The sequence below is a fragment of the Silene latifolia genome, chromosome 3 (assembly GCF_048544455.1).
Source record: "Silene latifolia isolate original U9 population chromosome 3, ASM4854445v1, whole genome shotgun sequence".
NCBI classification, from domain to species: Eukaryota; Viridiplantae; Streptophyta; class Magnoliopsida; order Caryophyllales; family Caryophyllaceae; genus Silene; species Silene latifolia.
The window spans coordinates 80,633,696-80,656,405 of NC_133528.1; the positions used below are offsets into that span (position 1 = coordinate 80,633,696).

The 22,710-nt window shown below is 34.8% G+C and overlaps 3 protein-coding genes across 3 annotated transcripts; all 3 read right to left on the bottom strand.

Annotated features, from left to right (window-relative positions):
- Positions 1-2,211: 2,211 nt before the first annotated feature.
- LOC141649260 (uncharacterized) lies at positions 2,212-3,402 on the bottom strand. The gene has a single exon (XM_074457955.1). It carries the CDS (start codon positions 3,400-3,402, stop codon positions 2,212-2,214), a length of 1,191 nt encoding a protein of 396 aa, XP_074314056.1.
- A 5,707-nt stretch (positions 3,403-9,109) lies between these two features.
- LOC141649261 (uncharacterized) lies at positions 9,110-9,499 on the bottom strand. The gene has a single exon (XM_074457956.1). The coding sequence runs from the start codon at positions 9,497-9,499 to the stop codon at positions 9,110-9,112; it is 390 nt and encodes a 129-aa protein (XP_074314057.1).
- Positions 9,500-14,370: 4,871 nt separating this feature from the next.
- Positions 14,371-21,098, bottom strand: LOC141647743 (alcohol-forming fatty acyl-CoA reductase-like). The gene is made up of 10 exons (XM_074456055.1): positions 20,446-21,098; positions 20,105-20,208; positions 19,478-19,680; positions 17,899-17,999; positions 17,482-17,674; positions 17,137-17,298; positions 16,944-17,025; positions 15,269-15,535; positions 14,917-15,044; positions 14,371-14,805 (listed from the first exon to the last, which is right to left on the bottom strand). Exons 1-10 carry the CDS (start codon positions 20,522-20,524, stop codon positions 14,655-14,657), a joined length of 1,470 nt encoding a protein of 489 aa, XP_074312156.1. The 5' UTR covers positions 20,525-21,098; the 3' UTR covers positions 14,371-14,654.
- Between the last annotated feature and the right edge of the window lie 1,612 nt (positions 21,099-22,710).

Consider the following 22,710-nt stretch of genomic DNA (forward strand, 5'->3'; position numbering starts at 1 on the left):
TTTTATAAAGCATAACTATAATAAACATAAATCATCATGACTTACTCATTTTTCAACAACACGAGGGCGTTTTCTGGAAGGGGTGTCAGTATTAATCCATATTCCTTCGTTGTGATCATCACGCGTATATAAACTCGAACTATTGACAGTATACGTATCATCTAAACCTGATACATTACGATCAAAACCCTCATATACAACATCTTCATCAAAACTATCCACATCCCGCCTACTCCTTACGGATAAAACAACTGACCAATTTTTATCTTTTGGATCGGTCACATAAAACACTTGTTTGGCTTGTGTGGCTAAAATGAAAGGATCTTCCTTATGTCCACTTTTATCAAGATTCACCAAAGTGAATCCTAATTCATCCTTACGGACACCGGTATTAGTTTGACACCATTTGCACCAAAAAATAGGGATATCGAAATCTGTGTAATCTAACACCCAAATCTCTTCAATAACTCCGTAATAATGCATCTTACTTAAAATTGGATTCTTATCTTTTGAACTAGAAAAGTGCATTGCTTCAGCTTCTACACTTACCCCACTATTTTGCATCGTACTCTTGTCATCTTGCTCACGAGTGTAAAAGGTGCACCCATTAATGGCATAACCACTATAAGAAGATGCATATGTATTTGGGCCGAAACAAAGCCTTCTTAATCTAGAAGAAATATAATCAGGATATTTTTGCAAGTCTTCTATCACTCGACCCTTGAACCATGCTCAAAATGTCTTTTTGTGCTCATTTCCGATCCACATCTCGGTTTTATTTCGATGCTTGTCCCTCAAGAAAACCATGTGTTCCTCAATGTACGGCTGTACCTCATCCTCGTTATGAAGGACATATGTGTGTGCTCCATGCCACTAATCAAATGCCATATCTTGACGAACATGACCCCTAAGACCTTTGCCCTTCATCCACTCACTATGTCGATTCTTAGGGATCCCAAGTATCTCAGAATTTGATAAGTGTGTATAACAATAAGAAAGTGCTTCATCAATGATGGCACGCTCGACAATGCACCCTTCAGGACGATATCTATTACACGTATAATCCTTATATACTTTCATCAATCTTTCAAAAGGATATTGATACCTTAAGTAAACAGGTCCTAGATACTTGATCTCTCTTACCAAGTGTACGGTCAAATGAACCATGATTGTAAAAAATGAAGGAGGAAAGTACATTTCGAATTGACAAAGAGAAGTGACAACTAAATTTTGCAAATCCTCTAACTCTCCAGGATCAATAACTTTGTTACATATGGCATTAAAGAAAAAACAGAACTTGGTTATGGCATATCGAACCTTTGTAGGTAAAATGTTACGTATGGCCACAACTAGTAATTGTTGCATCAAAGTATGACAGTCGTGAGATTTTAAACCAGTAAGCTTGAGATCTTGCATTGATATGAGGCTACTAATATTCGAAGAATATCCCTCTGGCACTTTAACACCATGCAAACATTCACAAAACTCTATTTTCTCCTTTTTTGAGAGTGTATGGGCAGCAGGAGGCAAATAAGTCCGTCCTCCCTTCTCTTGCGGGGCCAACTCGGGTCGAATTTTCATATCCACCATATTCTTCCTAGCTGCCACATTGTCTTTTGACTTATTTGGGACATTCAAAAGAGTGTTGATAATATTGTCACAAACATTCTTTTCGATATGCATAACATCCAAACAGTGTCTTATGGAGAGTTCCCGCCAATATGGGAGTCGTTCAAAAAGAGGAGACATCTTCTTGTATCCCCGTGATGCTAATTTAGAACCCTTCTTCCCATATGTAATTTAAATATCTTTCACCTTTTGATATACATCATGACCGCTTAATATCGTAGGACATGGACGATGATCAGGTTTTCCATTGAAAGCTTTTTGTTGCTTGCGATACGAATGATCTTCCTCCAAAAATTTACGGTATCCTAAGAAAGCCTGCTTTCGAGAAAACCTCAAATAAGAAGAGTCAACATCTTCTGCACACAAGGGGCACGCCTCTTTCCTATGCACAGTATGTCCACAAAGATTACCGTATGCAGGAAAATCAGATATAGTGCATAATAACATTGCTTTCAAATTGAAAAAAACTATTTTGGTACGCATCAAAGACTTCTATTCCTTCATCCCATAGTGTTCTCAAATCGTCAAGAAGGGGCGCCAAGTAAACATCTATATCATTACCCGGTTCTTTGGGACCGTAAATCAATAAGGACAAAGCATCAAATACTTCCTTTTCATGCACACATATGGAGGTAAATTGTAAATAGCTAAAAGCACAGGCCAAGTGCTATGTTGACTACTTAAATTCCCAAAAGGATTCATCCCGTCAGTAGAGAGTGCAAGTCGAAGATTTCTGGGTTCTTTCCCGAATTCGGGATACTTGGAATCAATGTGTTTCCACTCTAAACCATCAGCCGGGTGTCTCAACTTGCCATCATTAACTTTTGCATTTTTATGCCATGTCAACAACTTTGCATCTTCCTTATTCGCAAAGAGTCGTCGCAACCTGGGTATTATCGGAAAATACCACAAAACTTTTGCTGGGATCCCCTCCTTCTTTTTATATCGCCATTCATTACAAACTGGACAATGAGTGAAACTCTCATATTCCTTGCGATATAATATACAATCATTAGGACATGCATGAATCTTCACATATTTCATACCAATTCCTCTAAGTATCTTCTTGGCTGCATATGTACGATTAGGAAGAACATTATCTTCTGGAAGCATGTCCTTCAATAATTCGAGGAGGTGGGTAAAACTTTTATTACTCCACACAACGGCTGACAATTTTGTATAATTCTTACAACTCTTATACAAAGGCATTTCAGCGTCTTTTAGCTTCTCTAATACAATGCTTGTGATGTCATCTAAATTAGTAACATCGGGTTCTTCATCTTCACCTAGAATGTCATCTATATCAGCGGGATCATGATCTACGTAAGGGTTATCTTCTTCAAGACCGTCCTCAATTAACCGATCTCGTAATATTTTTTCTAATTCATCATCATCAAACTCGTCAGCGGACACATAATTCATATCACAAGAATTCATATCCCAGTCCGAATCTTCCAGTGAGTCGATACCTTTATCTATAGGAAGACTTCCCCCCTCAATCTGAGTCTCTCCCATATTTTCCTCCATTCTCTGTACCACTCTAGACTCCCCATGAAACCTCCAAAGTTTATACTTTGAATTAAATTTATGCTTTTCTAAATGGATTTTAACATCCGAGAAGCTCATATATTTGATATTCAGACACATTTCACAAGGGCATGGCATATTAGACTTGTCTTTCACATTCTTTCTAACGAATTCATAAAATTCAGCTAAACCGGCATCATATTTAGGATCACCTCTTTTCCCATCCATCATCCACGTACGATCCATATTGGTCTATATAATAGAAAAAAGCAACTAATATTACAAATATATTTAATTTGACACTATATATGGGATATGGGCACTTGCTTTAAAAAAAGCGATAGAACGACTCTTTTGGAGCATGAAGATAGACAAACACAGAGAAGCCGCAATGAAAGAGACCGACAACGAGAATAGAAGTAAAATTAAGCAAAAGAGTTATGACTGATATATCATTATTTAATACAAAGATGTGTTCTTGTCCCTTCACCTGGAAAGGGAAGGGTGTACTACCATAGTACCATTCTTATTTGTGTAAATTATCAAAAACTACCTTTTATATACAACTTTTTAAAATTTACTCCCTTTTAATTTTTTTTAAAAAAATTACTACCTTTAAACGCACTTTTTTTAAAAATTGCTACCAAACTTCTATTTTTGTGTTTTTGTGACGAAAATGCTGATTATATTTCTTCTAGATTAAGACTGATAGAACGACTCTTTTGGAGCATGAAGATAGACAAACACAGAGAAGCTGCAACAGAAAGAGACTGACAACCAGAATAGAAGTAAAATTAAGCAAAAGAGTTATGACCTGATATATCATTATTTAATACAGTATGTGTTCTTGTCCCTTCACCTGGAAAGGGAAGGGTGTACTTCCATAGTACCATTCTTATTTGTGTAAATTATCAAAAACTACCTTTTATACACAACTTTTTAAAATTTACTCCCTTTTAAATTTTTTTAAAAAAATTACTACCTTTAAACGCACTTTTTTTAAAAATTGCTACCAAACTTCTATTTTTGTGTTTTTGTGACGAAAATGCCCCTAATCTTTCTAATTGGGCAGAATTGGGTCATTTTGTTTGCTTCATATCTAGAGTTTTACATGGACAAAAATTATGTTCTTTATACGGATAGAATCTTGAAGAAGTCTACTTTCCAATGGCGTTGGAATCAATAAGTTCTACCGTGTGAATTTTGCCCAACAAGCCTTCAAAGACTGATACGATTTTATGACAGATTTGCGTCTTTCCACGAGAATTGCGATTCCCGACAAACTACAAATCACCCAGAAGTCTACCTTACCAATTCGGAAACTAGACTCAAAGGGCTACAACCATGTGAAAGGGCGTTTACATTAAATCAAAATAACACCATGGAAATGGCTCCTCAATATCAGACACGAATCTGGAAAAACAGAGAATTTCAGTCTTAAAATGTATCAGTCTTTGAAGGCTTGTTGGGCAAAATTCACACGGTAAAACTTATTGATTCCAACGCCATTGGAAAGTAGACTTCTTCAAGATTCTATCCGTATAAAGAACGTAATTTTTGTCTATGTAAAACTCCAGATATGAAGCAAACAAAATGTCCCAATTCTACCCAATTGTCGCTAAGAATAGTCTTCTTTTATTGTCGCTAACAATATTTATAGTTGTAAACAATAATGAATAATAAAGAACAAATTGTCCTAGTAGTTTTATAATAGTCATCTAAAATAATCAAAAAATATTTTTCCCCTGATATTTCTTGATTCTTGAATGGACCTCAAATGTCAACACATAACAATTGTTACCCAAAAAAAAAATGTCAATACAAAAACACTGAAAACAACTAGAAGTTCTATTAGACTTAGCCTTTGTTCTTTTAAACTTAATTTTGTTGAACTTTTCGGAACCGAACTTTTTTGTTGTTGTAATGTGAGTAAATATTATTAAGATCATCAACAAAATAATGTCTAATTACATCAAAAAAGTTCAGCCAAGGACAAGATAAAAGAGCTACATCATATCTCTAGCTTACTCAACCAACAATCAGTGTTCCTATTAATAGGATACTTGATCATTTGTCTAGCTCGATTTGGTACTGCTTTGCTTTATATAATACGGAATTAGTTCAGGTCTCCTAATCACCAGGTTACATCTACTATTATTTCTTTCTCTCCAAATGTAATAGTAGTAAGCCATCATGATCATCATAACCCTTTTCCTCTGAATAATGTAATAGTAGTAAGCCATCATGATCATCATTATTTGCCTAAGTTCTTAACTAGCTCAATGATTCTATTACTATAGCAGCAATTGTAGAAGATGTAGTTCTGATTTTCAGGCAGTAAGCCACAACGACAGCAACTATCATCATCACAACAGCCAATTTGCATCAGTTTGCTACTTTGCTCCTCACATTCACCCATTTGAGGCCTTTTTCACTTGAAATATTGTTCTTTATTATTCATTATTTGTTATTTGTTTTGTTCAGGTTCGTGTAAAAGCTGCTATCAACAAACAATCAAAAACCAGACTAATAGGTCCAAACTGCCCTGGCATCATTAAACCAGGAGAGTGCAAGATAGGAATTATGCCTGGCTACATCCACAAACCGGGTCGTATTGGAATTGTTTCTCGATCTGGCACATTGACATATGAAGCGGTGAGAACACGTCATTCTTTTATATGATTACAGGATCAGCTTTTGACAGCAGTATCTCATGAGTCAAGCTTGTGAAAGAAGTATCTCATGAGTCCAACTTGTGAAAGCAGTAGCAGCTCAATTGTGCCTTCTCTGAATGCGCTGTCATTTTTTTCACCGGAGGTAATACTCATAGAACTAAACTTAAATTTCCTTTATTTAATGGTGATGATGTAGAGAGTTGGTTATTTAAGTGTGAACAATTTTTCTCTGTGGAAACCGTGGATAATATGGGTGCTCTTTTCTGAATTTCTCCCTTCCTCTGTCTGACTTAGGCCTAACTCCCTTGTAGATGTATCACACTGACTATCCTTACTCGAGAAATTTGAATTCAGCAAAGCAAAATAAAAGTTAACCAATTTTTCACATTATTTGTATCGATCAAACAAAAAATTCCCACTCTTATCAGAACTAAACCCGTAACTACTAAACCCTAGCATCACCAAATACTAAACCCTAACATCAGCATACATTAAAGTATACAATCAACAACAATGATGAAAGAAGAGCACCAAGGATCAATGAAATAAACAGATAATATAATCTAAGATTGTAGTATTAAAGCTAACATTAAGAATAATGAAAAACGATCTTCCCAGCAGCAACGATCAACGACGATGAAACACAAGTGACCAACGACAATAAGGCGGTGGCCGGAGTACGAGCAAGCACTGACAAGAAGGGGCAACTGATAATTTGATTGAAATTAAAACTTGCGATGGTGATAATAAAACTGTGCGAAGGAAACAATTAGGGCGCAGTACGTAGAAGTGTAAACGCCAAGTTTTCATTTGATTGAATTAATTAGAAATTTATGAAGGAGAAAAGTTGGGAACGGAGCCGTTCTCTATGACAGATGAAGGAGAACGGTGCAGAGGATGAAGCGGTCTGAATGAAAATTCTAGTTTGTATGAAAACGGTTGGTCAAAGCAACCCGTTCTCTTTGTTTATCTACAAGAACAGTTCGACCCAATAACCATTCTATTTAGAATTCATAATTGCCCGCCTAACATAAAAAAAAAAAGAGAACAGTTCCGTTACCAACCGTTCTCTAAGTGGCGTTCTCGTAGCCTTAAATTGTAGTAGTGCATATTAAAAGGATAATTTAGACTAGGCGATTTAATTTTGATAGGTGTATCAAATAAGGTTGGCAACGTTCCCTTGTTGAGTTCAACAACTCAATCAAAACTTCATAATTGATCTTACATAAGTAAGTTGTGACTTTAGTCATAATTGCATGAGGAAAATCGAATTCATAGCTCATGGACATATAATGCCTTGATCATTATATTTGTCTTTTGATCAATTTAAGTTGATGAAGATCTTAATGTTTCTAGAAGCAAGTAGTGTATGATGACAAATTTTAGAACAAACGATACGATAAAATAAGTGACTTGCGTTGCAAACCAAGTCACCAAAATCCAAAATACAACCATTAGTTAAGGAAATAACCAATTTCCAAGTCGAACGAGGAAATAAAAAATAGTTCTAAAATTTCAAAATACAACATGAAACTAAAGACAAAATAAAACAAAGCCAAGCATCCACTGATCTAGCACCATGGGCGGCTACATCTAGCTTCCCTTAAGATCTTCTAGGCTTGCTTTTCTTTGCCCTTGTCCTTGCTAGGATGCCCTAATTACAATAAAAAGGGGTAAATATCCAAACTTGTATCAAAATACCAAAGTTGAGATCGAAACATAAAAGATAGGGATAGTTATTTACCTACTGGAATGACTTTTACAGCTTTGATATCGCCAAGGTACTTAGGAGAATTTCTCTTCCAATGCCCAACACCATTACAATAGTGGCATTTGTCCCCGGATGGGGCACCCTTCTTGGGCTTAGAGGAGCTAGCTTCACAAGCTTTTCCTTTGTTCTTGTAGGGAGTTTGCTTCTTTCCCTTGTGACCACCGTTCTTGAAATTCCCCTTGCTCTTTTGATTAATGTTGAGCACATCCTTCGTGGTGCTAGCATTTAGCCCCATGTCCCTCTCGGCTTGCACAAGCATTTTGTGCAATTCATCGAGGGACACTTTCAAGTTTTGCATATTAAAATTCACCCTGAATTGTACATATGCCTTAACCTTGTTTAAGGAATGAAGAATTCGATCAATGATGAGTTCTTCGGGAATCTCTAACTTTTGCATTTTTAAGGTCTCAACATGCTCCATCAACTTGAGCACATGAGGGCTAACTTTTTGGCCCTCCTTAATGTTGTGATCGAAGAATGCGGATGCCGCTTCATATTGAATGATCCTCGGAGCTTGTGAAAACATGGTCACAAGCTTCGTATAGATCTCATAGGCTGTGCTAATCTTTATAGCACTCCTTTGGAGTTCGGCGTCCATTGAGAAGATCAACACATTTTTGATCGCGGCCGACTCCTTTTGGTAAGTCTCATAGGCTTGCCTAGCAGCGGGAGTAGACCTAGCGGTAGGTGCGGCGGGAGAGGTCTCGGTAAGGTAACGAATCTTATCGTCACCCTCTGCGGCCAAACGAAGTTGAGCGTCCCAATCGGCAAAGTTTGACCCGTTCTTTTCTAATTTACAACGATCTATGAAGGATCGGAGCTATGAAACATTGGTGAGAGTGTTCGAGCTAGTGGTTGCGTTTGAATTTGGAGTTGGCATTGCAATTGAGAAAACAAATATGACTACAAAATAAAAGTGAAGGAATTAATAAACATCTATTGTTTTAATAATACTTGTAAACATTTTTAAACAAGTTTTTAAGCATTTATATAGTGACCTCTACCCAACTATTATAAATGATCCCGAGATCCAAATTCATATTAACTTGGGCACGATGAGCCGATTCATCCCTTATCAATATAACTCGGTGGATTAACTCTTTAATCGATTCTACTTCTAGAACTCTCGGTCGATAAAATTACTCTAATATTTATCTTTAGCCCGGAACACATGCGACTACGGTCACGAATACTTCCGTTGAGCTCAATCCAAATTTCGATGTAATAATATTTTACTACACACTTACCCAACGTAACAAGTTTAGCACCCCGGTGAGCCGAGCCTACTTCCTTATGAAATTGGGATTCATGGTTTCTACTATTTGGTAAGGCTAATTCTAAATTATTATTAAGTGAGAGGTCTTGTCAATTTATTATCTATCTAGTTTTTTTTTTTTTTTTTTTTTTTGGTGAAGGGTAAGTATATATAAATCAAAAAATAGAGGTATACAATGTTTCAACTTATACAGCCATCAGTACAAAAAAGACAATGATCAACAAAACAAAGCTAAAGAAGAGATGAGATCCATTGTTGATCATAAGGTTTGAGAAGTCTCTTGTTCCTTGCTTTCCAACGCTCCATAACTTCCTGCCAAAGCCGTTTAACAAGAACAGTAGGGTGAATTACATGGTGGAGAATCCTTGCTTTGTTCCTAGCAGACCAGACTGCATAAATGAGACCAACATAACAAGCACCTGCTATTAATTTCTGCAAAACACTAAACCTTGTTCTAGCAGAAAACCACCTGACCATATCATGCTCTGGGAAATTGATACGAATCTTCAGTTTCAATAAATCCACGCATCTTTTAGTAAAATCACAACCATAGAAGAGATGATCATGTGTCTCAGGCTCCTTTGCACACAAGCAGCAGAGAACATCTTGACAAATCCCCATTTGAACCAGCCTATCTCTGGTGAGTAAACGTTTATGTAAGCTTGCCCAGTAGATAAAGGATGTTCTAGGAACATTAAGCGAAATTATAATTGACACGGTCGAACTATTATAATTGAACTAAAGCGGTGAACTACGATAATTATAATTGACACGGTCGATGACTCGATAAAATAGATATGCATGTGTAGTTATGGCGATTTGGCTATGCATGCAAACATATAAAACAAATGCAAAGCAAAAAACGATAAAATCCTAGTATGGCCATCCTAAAATAGTAAATCAAATAAACTATTTACAAATTCGGAAACCAACTCCTTTGGTCCCTTGAACTTCAATTGGCACGCACTTCAAGGTAACACCGTCTTTGTCGGAACACCTTCTTGAATTGCACCGTCTTCAAGGAACTCCGAAATAAATAAATTACATAGCTTTTCTACTTTATACAATATAAAATAAAAACAAAACTAAATAAAATAAAAGTGATACGAGATCACATTAATTACAACCGAATCGATATCCCCATTCATTTCGGGAAATACCAATTAAAAACTAAGGCCATACTAAGTACAAATTACATAATTCAAAATTACATAAAATAAAATATGACAATCATACTTAAAATGCAGCATTAATATATGTATGAAACATGCCATGTTATGTGCCAAATCGCCCTATTTAAGCTAATATTGTATATATGGTCCGGTTTTATGGATTATTGTGACAATTAACCTATTAAAATCACAAAATATTACATAAATCACATCTATGTCCAAGTTAATTACCCCAACCTCTTAGGACTCAAAATTCAGTCTTCACTAAACATTTGACAATAATTCAACTTGATATTATATAATTGCTCTTTAAACACTTATTATTCATAATAATAAGGAAATAATTCCCAAAAAGTCATAAAAATTCGAAAAATTCAAAATCATAATTTTGTATATTCTGGAAAATTCCCAACATCCCAAAATTCTAACTAAAAAATGTATTTAGATTATATTAATTTATTTCACAAATAAATCGCATAAAACATAATTTTAAGCAATTAATTCCAAATTAAACATAAAATTATGCAATAAATCAAAATTAAAATTTTGAATATTCTTAACAAGTTTGTAGAACCTGGAAATGACAAATTTTAAGCCAAAATCGAATTTTTATATTCTTGACTATTGAAGTTGCTATTTATCAATTTATATCCCATAAAAATTAATAACCATTAAAATCATACGAAAATTAACATGCAAGTTTAGATCTGATGTTCATATCATATATACAACATTGGGAAAAAATTTCATGCCATAAAATTTATTTTAGCTATTTTTGCCAAAATTAGTCACTATTTATTCGATTTTTACATCTAAAAATCATAAATCATGCAAAATTAAACCATTTGATCTAAAAATTTACATATAGTGTGTAAATATTGCAAGTAACAACATACTAAATTTTCATGTGCAGGAACAAAGTCTAACCATTTTTAACATAAATACCTCTATTTAATCGACTTTTAACATGTAAAAATCATAAATCATGCTATATAAAACCATTTTATATGAAATTTTACATACAATTTGTAAAATATGCATGTGAGGTCGTGTAAAATTTCATGGTCAGAATCATAGTCTAACTATTTTTAGCATTTTAATTGTCATTTTACTCAGTAATCACTTAATAAAAATACAAATAATCATTTTAAAGAGCAATAAATTACCATAAATCATCAAAATGACCTAAAATCTATTTAGGACCAGAATGTTCAACATGCAAAATTTTCGTGGCATTTATCTTCATAAATCACAAATTTTAAGTTTTATATGTTAACATATTAACACGGAAAAACAAAACCGATTATGCATGCAACAACTCTTGCTCTGATACCAATTGAAAGATTCGTATATCTCTTATTAGACATTTCTAATAACTAAGTGTTTATTAGTTTAGTCATAAACTAAAAGGAACTTATGCATGCATAACAAAAATAGAAAGTAAGAAGAAGAAGTCGATTATTCTTACATGAGGGCCGAAAAAGGTTTATACTAATTTGGTCTCCTACCAAATTAGTCTTCTTAAAGAATAAACTGCGTCCTCTGGAAGAGGCGCATCAGTTTATGCGACTGTTCTCGAGTTGGATTCTGACTGTGAAAGTCAGACCCGCGGGTTGTTAATGTTCATTAGTTATTTAATGTCGATTATTGGTATATAACTCGAGTAGAAGTGATTTAATCATATTACATGCATAAGGAACCGTCATAAAGCGATAAAAGACGAACGAAACATTACAAGTTATGGTTATTCTACGATGACGGAATTGGTTTATATAAAAAACATGAATTAAAGACGGTTGAAAGCAAAAGAAAACAAAATATGAAAAATAAAGAAAAATATGTACAAAAGACGAATTCAAGGAACTTGATATGGATAAATCGAGTCTCTAAAATCCGGGTTTTAATAAGATGATGAAAACCCGCAAATATTAATTATAAGGGATTTAAGCCGAAAAAAGGATGAAAAAGATTCATAAAAACTAATTTGAAAATTATTAGGTGAAATAAGGGAAAAAACGAAGAAAGAAAAATAAAAGACGAAAGGAACAAAAACCCGAGGATGAAGAACAAGTGCAGCAACTGAAGGCAGCCTCTGGAAGAGGCGCAGCAGGTGCTGCGGCCTTTCCAGAAGGCGCATCAGTTGATGCGATTCTTCTCCACGTCGTTTCTCTGCTGTTTCCGTCAAAGGGTTTTAAAAAGTGATAAAAAAACGGTTTTGAGCATGCTTATGACATAAATTCTTACATTAATTATAATACAGAAAATAAATATAGAATTAAGATGGGATTTTACACCCTCAGAATTACATGTCAGCGTCGCGAGATTTAACTAAATTGGTTTTAAGTGGTAACTCGACTCGATCTATGCAAATATGAAAGTGCCCTTAAAAAAGGAATTTAAAAGATTGATTAATTAATTGTGTAGTGGTCAAATTGGTCGGTCATGCAAACGTGACTGGTACTCAGAATGATCTGGACTTACGTGGTCGATTGTTCAAGCACGTAGGCGTCGAAAGCTTAGAGCAAGGTCTAGAATGCAAAGAGAGAAGAGAAGGGCGGACACTCGCGTGAAAAATATGTGAGATTAAGGCCTCTATTTATACTAAACACACGGAGGAATTATGGTAAGAATAGGATACGGAAGGAAAGATCCGGAAACAGCCGACTTAGGTTGAAACACGGAAACTTGGACAAAAAGAAAGCCTTGAGAAAAGGCGCAGCAGGTGCTGCGCTCCTTAGAGAGGCGCAGCACTTACTGCGTCCTTTCTCGGGTAGAGTTCTTCTGCGCGAGAAAACGAGTTTGACAGTCTGTCGTATTTTAGGCATAACTTTCTCTACAAGACTCGGAATAAGGTGATTTCGGTGGCGTTGGAAAGCTAAGAGAAATTTCTAGAACGTTCTGGGAAATAGCCCAGACCCAAAAAAGTCGTTATCACCTCGTAAAACGGGCCTAAAGGTCGGGTTGTCATTTTAGCTAAATGAAATGCACATTTTGTAATGTAAACTTTAAGTTTAGCCCAAAGAAGTGACATGGGACTAAAAATGAGATATACTCATAACATTTTATGACATCCTAACCTTAGGTAGACAAGCACATTGCTTTTTAACTCGTGATTTGACGGTTTTAGGAAATGAAGACGGTTTTTTACCCGGACTCCAAATGTACTCCAATTACTGCCAAAACAACCGTAATGACACCTAGATGACGACCAAGGGGTAGAAACAAGTGTATGAGTTATCTTTTATTAACCGATTTATAAAACGTCATAAAATCGCGACATATGCTAAACATGCGGCTCAATCATCACTGGGTGTTTGGCGGGAGGTGCAAAAACGAGGTGTCAACAATTATAAGAAAACTAGATTAATCCAACCGGTCCACCCATGATCCACCAAACTATATTACACAAGCTCGCAATATGTCTTCTAATGTCTGAATAGTTCTCTCAATTTGCCCATTAGTAGCCGGGTGAAATGTTGTATTCATTTTCAATTTAGTACCCAACGAATCTTGTAACTCTTGCCAAAGTGTTGATATGGAGCGTGAATCACGGTCTGATACTATATCTTTAGACACTTCATGGAATTTGAAAATATGCCTCTCAAATGTCATAGCCAATTCCGCCTTGCTCCAAGTATCTTTTACCAAAATGAAATGAGATGTCTTAGTTAGACGATCCTCAATCATCCAGTTCATTTTATTCCCATTCACAATCACCTAAATCATGAAAAGGGATGTGTTAATGAGACATCTTTTAAGTTATGGGGCTATTTATAACTTCAACAAATCTCATTGAAGACGGACGATATCCGTCACAAGCTTGTGACGGATACCGTTTCCTCTCACAAATGATCCATGAAAGGTGGGTGGGGAAGTACATGGGGGGTGCCCCACCTTGTCCCCTCTCCCTTTTTGTGAGAGATCTTCAGCTTGTGACGGGATTAGCCCGTCACAAGCGAGACGCTTTGTAACTTCAACAAATCTCATTGAAGACGGACGATATGTTATAACTTCTAGGTACCATTCTGGTACCGAAAATTTTCCACCCTAACGGCTACTATTCAGGTTTTGGGGCTATTTATAACTTATAGTGGGTCTTCGATTAAGTATCAGTAGAGATGTTTTCGATCGAGTTTTGGAGTTCAAGTTTGTTTAACAAGATTCTACTAATAAGACAGAAGGTAATAAATTAGGAAGAAAAGTTAATTAAGGAAATTTTTGACGATTTACGAAATGATTGATAATAACCTTCATTGGTTGTTATCACGTGAATATGGTATTGTTAACATAAGACATCATTGAAAATCTGAACAAACAAAGTAAGAAAGATCAATCATACTTCCTTTTAAAATGTTTAAGACTTCAAGTTATCATGAATATAAATTATTTTCAAATTCCAGTACTAGCTCGAAGCTTTGACATTATACATCAAATTTGTTCAAGAAAAAAATTGATAAAACGATTAATATGGTAATAATAAGCTAGAGCCTAAAACCTTATGAGATGACACACAATATAAATTTCAATGTTTACAAATTAAATATATAACTCTTGAAACTAGTAAATAAATCAAGGCACGGCTTGATATGATTTCTTGTTCAGAATTAGAACAAGTATTTAACAATTGCAGGAATGTGGACATTGATGAAGAAGTCTTTCCAGTTGATAGACATCGGATCAAAGTTGAACATATCTTCATCCAGCCCATTTTCTCGTGCTGTTACTCTCAGTTTTTCGGTGTTTGAGTCGACAAAACTGAGGAGCAAAAAACAATTAATTAGAAATAGTACTAAATTAAGTGGTGGAGGAAAATGCAGTTAAGAACAGAACTTAAAATGTCGTAGTTGGGATTTCAAAGCAACTTACATGCCCTTGAAGAACAAGTAAGGTCTATAAAGTTCCACCAGCTTCACAGCAATGTTGAGCTTTTTGTCAATGTTAATAAGAACTTGCTGTAAGCTTCTTGAGCCCATCATATTAGCCAAGTTCAATACCTATAAAAACATAAAGAGACAGAAAGGTTGATATGAGCAATACTTCTTAACATTCGAGATCCCGACATGGCGACACACCTAAAATCAGATAAAACTCAGGCACAATGTAAACTAATTAGTCTTTTTCCTGAACCCATGTCAACCAAGAAGTGAGGTACAATTTATCCGTATTACAATATAGAACCAACCCGTATTAGCACAACAAGGTGGGTAATAATACTAACCTTCCCAACCAAGAATATCCATAAGAAGAGAATAAGTTGGAAGATGAGTATGTTACTCAACACTAAGCCCTTCTTCACATTGACGGGGTTGCCTTCGTTATTGTTCCATGGATGTTGATTGAAGTAATTATAATGAAAATCGTGCAATTCGCTAAAGTTCACTGGATTCCTGTAGGAACACCCAACTTGGTAGATTGTCATAGAAGGTTGATTCACATGGGCCTTCATTGCGACAATGATCGAGTTTACAAACATATCTGCTGGTATCTGCATCCAATTTTAGAACCAAAATTGGTTAAGCCCATGCCAACATGAGCTTGTAATTTCAGTTTCATACGGAGTACTTGCATAAACAAAGGAAGAGGCCTCAGTATTACGCTATTTACGTATGTCTAAAATTGGATCCGAGTTTGTGTCCCTAATCATAGGAGTAACAATTACTTGCTATGTTGCTAATTTCAACCGCGATATATAGCTATTATGATTTCCATTTTCTCACAAGGGAAAGAGCAGAGTTATAAAGCGATGCAAGACAAGATTAGATTTAAAACGGATGCTCCGTCTAAAGCCAGACTTACTTATTTTCATAAGCGATGCAATTCACCACCCGGGTTAATCTGTACTACCCACATTTATGGCAATGTTTGCATCACCACCCGGGTTAATGTGTACTACCCACATTTATGGCAATGTTTGTTAGTTGTTGTAATAAATCAGCGGATTGGATTTCATTGTCGTAGTACACTACTTGAAAGATGAACCAACTCAACCAAAATCTTAAGGTGATGGTTGAGGTCCAACTATTATAAATATTCCTATTACGCCCACTTCGAGAGTTTTTTAGGGGTTTTGAGGTTGTCAAGATTCGAACCCGTGACCTTGGTTGAGGCCCAACTATTATAAATATTCCTATTACTACTACTGTCGTAATAGTCATCAAGTAAAAACTTGTGATTATTGTGTAAAATAACATAAAATCACCAAAAATTTCACCCCAAAATTAATTACTTTCAATTATAGGTTGGCCAACCATAACCCACTCATTCATTCATTGTCTGACATTCACAAATCATAACAGAAGATAATAAATCTCCATATTCATAGGAAAAAACATTTAAATGGACCATACAAAAACCCATCACACATTTTATTTAACACGTTACGGACCCTCTCGTGTTATATTTGCCACTTGCCCCATGATCCCGACAACTATTGTTTAGTTGGCTTACTCGTATTTGTTCAAATAATTAGGAATCTAAATATATACTCCTAGAGTATATTGAGTTTGGGTACCACATAACTATTTTAGAAGTAAATTTTATCTCATAAATCAAACAAAGATCCTCTTAAAAGCTACACGATAATAGGACGAGCCGAATTGTCAGATGCTGTTTTGAGATCTCTAGTTTCCAAGAAAATTATTTTTCTTTGTTTCCTTTAGATTTGTTTTGATTATATGTATCATTTGTACGTGTCGTTTGACGTTCTATCAATGAATTGTTCTTTTCATTTAAAAGAAAAAAAAAAACTATTTTATTTTGAAATCCTTTATTTTTTTTTCGAAACCTGCACAACATATTAGTAAACCGGTTTTACTAGATTGTTTTGAAATTTGGTATTTAGTAGCTTCAAAATCATAAGAACAACTTAAATTGACACATTTGAAGCGTCTTACCAGATCAAAAACAGAGTTTCGGTCCGCAAGGAAGATACTTAGATGCCCTTTCCCATAATTAACAGCAACACTATCAATTGTTCTGTCAATTCAATTAGACAAACATTAAATTAGGTATCTAATATGCGTATAAGTAGATCACTTTAAATTCATTTACAAAATGGATGAGTCCATCATAATATCATGAACGTACCTGCAACCTTCAACCCAACCAGAAAAAGGCTCTTTGTAAGTACTACAAACAATGGTAGGTCTCATAATTATCACAGGCAGATCACCTCTACATTGCCCAACAAGCATTTCTCCCATTGCTTTTGTAAACACATATGTATTTGGCCATCCAAATAACTTGGCCCTGTTTTTAGAAACATTACACAATTATATTGGAAACATTGTTTAAGTAGAACTAAATTTAGTTAGTCTCTTATAAAAATGTTCAAAATCTCACGTTAGTCTCTTCTAACTCCGATATGGCCCAATATGGGTCATTCAATTCTTAGGCTAGTATATTATTCAGAGATCAACGAAGAAATTGTACCGTTGTCTTCCGAAATTTTTCATAATTTGCCTGATGCCTTTCTCAGGAAGTTCCCTAGCTTTGAGATTGCTTAAAAGTTGCTTGGCAAGCTTTTTCTCTGTTTCAATATCCAATCCTGGTAAACCATTCAATGCCTCTCCCATGGAATATGGGCTTTCTGGTATCAGCCCTCCATTTTCGCCACACACATACGCTGAAAATACAAAAAGGTTGCACAATTATTAATTAGTAGCCCACTTTAATAAGGAGTACTCCGTATAACGCAAAGGGGAAGATAAACCTCATTTGATCTCGTACCAAATCGGTACAAAACATAAAATGATCGTATTGTAATTAATTTATTTTTACAAAAGCATTCACTAGACGTGATGGTATTATGGTACGAACTTAAAATGTAAAAGGAGAGATGGTGCTTACCAGTTGATACGTGGATGAGCAACTTTATGTTGGTACATTTCTTTGCAAAGTTTACAACATTCGAAGGTCCCATAGTATTTACTCCCAATGCAACATCATACCTGCAATCGATCAATTCCATGTAGAGAGTAATTATTAATAGGATATGTACTCGGTAAGATATTTAGTCCATTTTACTATCACGGGTTCAAAATTCTACACCATAAAGGCATAAACTACTACATATTTTTATTCTTATGTATTCATAATACTCCCTCCGTCCCGGTCAATTTTTTATTCTTTAGTTTTGACACAAAGATTAAGGAAAGAGGAGGGATCCAATTATTAAATGACAAGTGGAACAAATTGAGTGTCAATGATAAAATTGTTCATCGAGTTCATTCTTAAAATAAAAAGGACAACAAATGAATGAGACACCCTAAAATGGAAAAGGACAACAAATGACCGGAACAGAGGTAGTATAAGATATGCTAAAGTCCAAAATTGAACAAACTTATTTCATGTCCATATATCATAAAGGTTTTACGCAAGTAAACCGAATAAAGTTCTCAGTTATTTTTGTTAGAGCTTGTCGGAAATCTAAGGAATAATTCCGTAGTTAATTTTAATTGGGAAATAGTTAAATTAAAGAAGTTACACATAGAGGTAATGTAGTTGTTCGATGATATATAGGTTTGATTGAGATAATCTTTTACCTCATTAATCATTGCCCTCGTGATAGTATTACTCTCATGTTCAATTCCTCATTTTATCATCAATCCAAGCAAACCTTAATTGAATTATTAGGTCGTAAAATCGTTAATTTAATTTATTGCATTTCTTTTACCTCTTATAGGCATTTTTTAATCATGTTATTTTTTCTATTCTTACCAACATTTTGCTTCAAATACTGATATGTCAAATACTCAAATGGGATTAAGTTATCTAATGATGAAGAATTTGTTACTACACCATATGACCATATACACATGAAAGGGGAAATGGAAGAATCTCATATTTTATGTTTTATGTATTTGTTGTCTGCACACGTGAACTAGTAGTAGTATATACGGAGTATATGGCATACTCAGTGTAATCGTACAACGGTCTTTTAATAACACAGATTAGGTAGAGCTAATTAACTTAAACCTTCATCAATGTGTATCTTTATTTTAGTTAAATAAATAGCCTTATGTTAGTTTGAGGTCCTACCTTTTTCTTGACAAAGTTAACTAGATGCTTATTGGTAGCATTAGTTAGATTCAACAAATTTACATGGAAAAGGACATCACAAATCACAATCTCTCATCACCATGCAGACTACCAGATCTAATTACATATTAACTGCCATTGTTTTTTTTTTCCTTAAGTTTATTTTGATATTAGGTTTTCTGACGTGTGCTCTAAAGACACATGATAATAAGTCATTTAAAGAAATATATGTAAGATTTAATTCTTAGAATAGAAAGATATATTCATTCTTATCATTTTAGATAAGGAATCTTAAAAATATTGTGGCGCATATTGTAAAAACCGTTTTGATATTAACTAGTCGGTATTAATAAATGATGAAGAAAAATAAAATGATGTTGAATGATACCTTTCCTCAAACTTGGTAGTAGCGGCTACATTTATGACAATGTCTACGTCTTTGAACATCTCCGTTTTAAGGTTGTCATCAATAAGTCCCAGGTTTTCGTATGATGTATCCCCAGCAACCGGTGTTATTTTCTCTGATATGAAGGATTCAAAATTTTGTCCCATTTTTTCTCTTAAAACTCGGAACAATTCCTTTCCTATCACCTACAATTATAGAAATGTACATAATGCAAAGTTACTTTCAGTACACCAATTAACATAATAATGTCATAGATATATGTATCCTTTCTTATACAAAATGAGACCAACACGTCGTGTTTTTGGTCGAGTTGTACAAATACGCACTGTTGTATCGTTTTATATTAGTAGCGAGGACATGGTTTAAGATTTGGTGCCCTTAACGTAGCTTAGTTGAAAATCGAAATCTTGAGGGTGCAACCAAGTTAAAAAACTTTGGAACGAAAATTTCACTAAATAATACAACTAACAAACACGGAGTTATACAAATAAGCTCTGTTGATTGCATCGTCTTATATCAGTAGCGAGGACAAGCTTTAAGATTTGGTGCCCTAAACGTAGCTTACTTGAAATCTTAAGGGTGCAACCAAGTTAGAAAACTCGGAAATACCTCATCTTGTAGCCGGATTTTGGCAGACTCCGGGTCTTTAGCTCTTACAAGAAGGTACAGCTTCCTTACATTTGGCTGAACTCTAAGTATCTTCTCCACCAAAACTGTAGTTCCAACCACAAAACTTATAGAAAACATTGTTTACAAAAAATGTGAAGATATATTATTTCATCCTAGTCATTTGTTTCTCATGGTTAAAATACCCTCACAAAAATTTAAAAAATGTAAATAAATGACTGAGACATAGGAAGTACGAATAACTACGCATCATTTATGTTAAGTACTCGGTATAATACTTGGTAGTGTATATGATACAGAAAAATAGAAAGAAAGAATAATACTCTTGGCAATGAAGCCGGTTGCACCGGTTATTAAAATGGTCTTGTTTCCAAGAAACTCGGCCATGTTAGCAAACTCCATTGATATAGAGGTATGGAGAAATTGTATTGAAATGAGTAAAATTATATTTTATAATTTGTGAAAAAAGCAATTAGAGATGTAGGATAGAGGAGAGAGTTAGGAATGAGATTGTATATTAGAATGAGGAGTCACATGATAAATATAACAAGGATATATATAGAGACAAAGGTAAAGAAGAGCTCAAATGTGAGCACAACGACTAAAGAGAAATGTATTTAATTAAGCAACTTGGGTGATCAATTTATGCTTGAAAGAAGTAAGGCAGTAAACAACCTCTAACCACCAAACCCAACTCTTTCCTGGAAACAAAATACAATTGGTATTGTTTTAGACAGGTCATTTTGATCTTAAATAAGACCGGAGTTTGTAATCATTTTACATCCAAATGTGACCTCTATTGAAAAACAAGTTACCATAGGCTGTAACACTAATTATACCATTGTGGTTTACATCTAACCATAAAATAGTCACATGACCATCTGAAACTTTAGACCAAAAGTGACCGTCTAAAACATAAATTTGCGAACAAAAACACAAATGGGAAAATGTATGTTATTTTTAGTGTATTATTGTTGCAAGCAAGTGAACATTGTTTGACTACTATGGCATAAGTGTTACGATCAGTTAAGCCGGTAGAATGCCATGCTGCGATATAAATTCGATTACGACCCCATGTGACTATATTAGTAGTAGATATTTACTCGGTCATAAGGGGGTTGTTTACAGTTCACACTTCACACCAACATTATACATCTCCTATATGCCTACAGTACGAATGTTATTGTTGAACTAGGCACCATAATGTGATTTGTAGTCTTACCTATTGTTCGTGCGGAAACAAGCATAACATCTTAAGGTATTGTGGTAACTAACATGCTACATTTTGTACTCTATCCTAAATTAAGAGAGTTTGAGCCACCGTTGTAGATGTTTGATCTAATAAACATCGCTAAATTACACAAGCGTTAATGGGTGAATGATATGATTCTTATACGAATATATCATAATCGAGACTACCGATTACACAACGTCAACAGAGTTTTCAGAAGAGTACTTGTAACTGCTAAATTACAAACTAAGGGATCTATAGCTAATTATCTTCATTGTAGGATTGTTTCACCGTGTTAATCTAATTTAGGATAGACTAAAAACTAATATCTAAGGATGCAGTAAGTTATAATTGTTTGAGTTGTGTGTGTACTCGTCTTGGCAAATACTCCCTTAATTATATAGGTATTCTTTACCAATTCCTTATAACTACTTCATTAGTGGAAAGCGGTTTAATAACCAGTGATAACTCCTCATGTTACACTTGAGCACTGACGACTCCTTTTGGACCACCGCTCATATTCTGGGCTTCCGTTCTTTCTTTTTATGCTAAACACTTGAATCGACTCAGTTTGCTTGATATCTAAATTAATGTAGTAACCTTTGTCCTCGTAATTGATTCAGTTTATCATTATTTGGATTTAGAAAGAGATTAAACATACAATTGAATTACGACTGCGTGGTTTCGGTTATTGTTTCTGTCGGTTCCTTTATTCATTATTGCTGCTATTGGGTTGAATCTGACACGCGTGTGTTGAATTATTTGATAGTTAGGGTCTTATAATATCGCTGATCGAATTATTTGATTACTCTTACGAAGGAACAGAAATTAATATTGCATATTTATTTCACGATAGATACTTGAAGGTAAATTGGTATTTCAGACTTTCGATGATCAATTGACTTAATTGGTAGCAGAGATAAGTTGACCTAAGACCTTTAATCATCTGAATTACTGTAATTTCATTACTTGCTTTAATCTTAGTTGACCAAACAAACAAATCCCCCCCCCCCCCCCCCCAAATCGGTTACTTGACTCTGCATTAATATACACATTAGTTAACTTAGTCCTTCTCTGTGGGTTCGACCCTTACTTCCATTATATTGCTATTTTTAGTAGTGTAGTTGAGTAAGTGATATAAATTTACTTTGATAGGCATACAACATTCAGCCCGTCAGTTTGTTATCATCGTTATCTTTGTTTGATGAGGCACCTTCTCAAATATTTCCTTCATAGCAATCATGTTTTCGAAAACTCAATTGTAACAGAGACCAGGCATTTTTACGAAAACTCGTATGGGATCCTAAAGACTCGTAACCTTTCTCTCATAAAGGTTTTTGCAAATTTTCTTCTGTCG

What these genes read in the sequence shown, in the direction of transcription:
- LOC141649261 (XM_074457956.1), bottom strand. Translation starts at nt 9,499, where the DNA reads ATGGGGATTTGTCAAGATGTTCTCTGCTGCTTGTGTGCAAAGGAGCCT.
- LOC141647743 (XM_074456055.1), bottom strand. Translation starts at nt 20,524, where the DNA reads ATGGAGTTTGCTAACATGGCCGAGTTTCTTGGAAACAAGACCATTTTA. An exon ending in GCTCATCCACGTATCAACTG is followed by an intron (nt 17,675 to 17,898) that starts GTAAGCACCATC and finishes TTGTATTTTCAG; the next exon opens with CGTATGTGTGTGGCGAAAAT. An exon ending in GAAACTCTGTTTTTGATCTG is followed by an intron (nt 15,536 to 16,943) that starts GTAAGACGCTTC and finishes AATTGGATGCAG; the next exon opens with ATACCAGCAGATATGTTTGT.
- LOC141649260 (XM_074457955.1), bottom strand. Translation starts at nt 3,402, where the DNA reads ATGGATCGTACGTGGATGATGGATGGGAAAAGAGGTGATCCTAAATAT.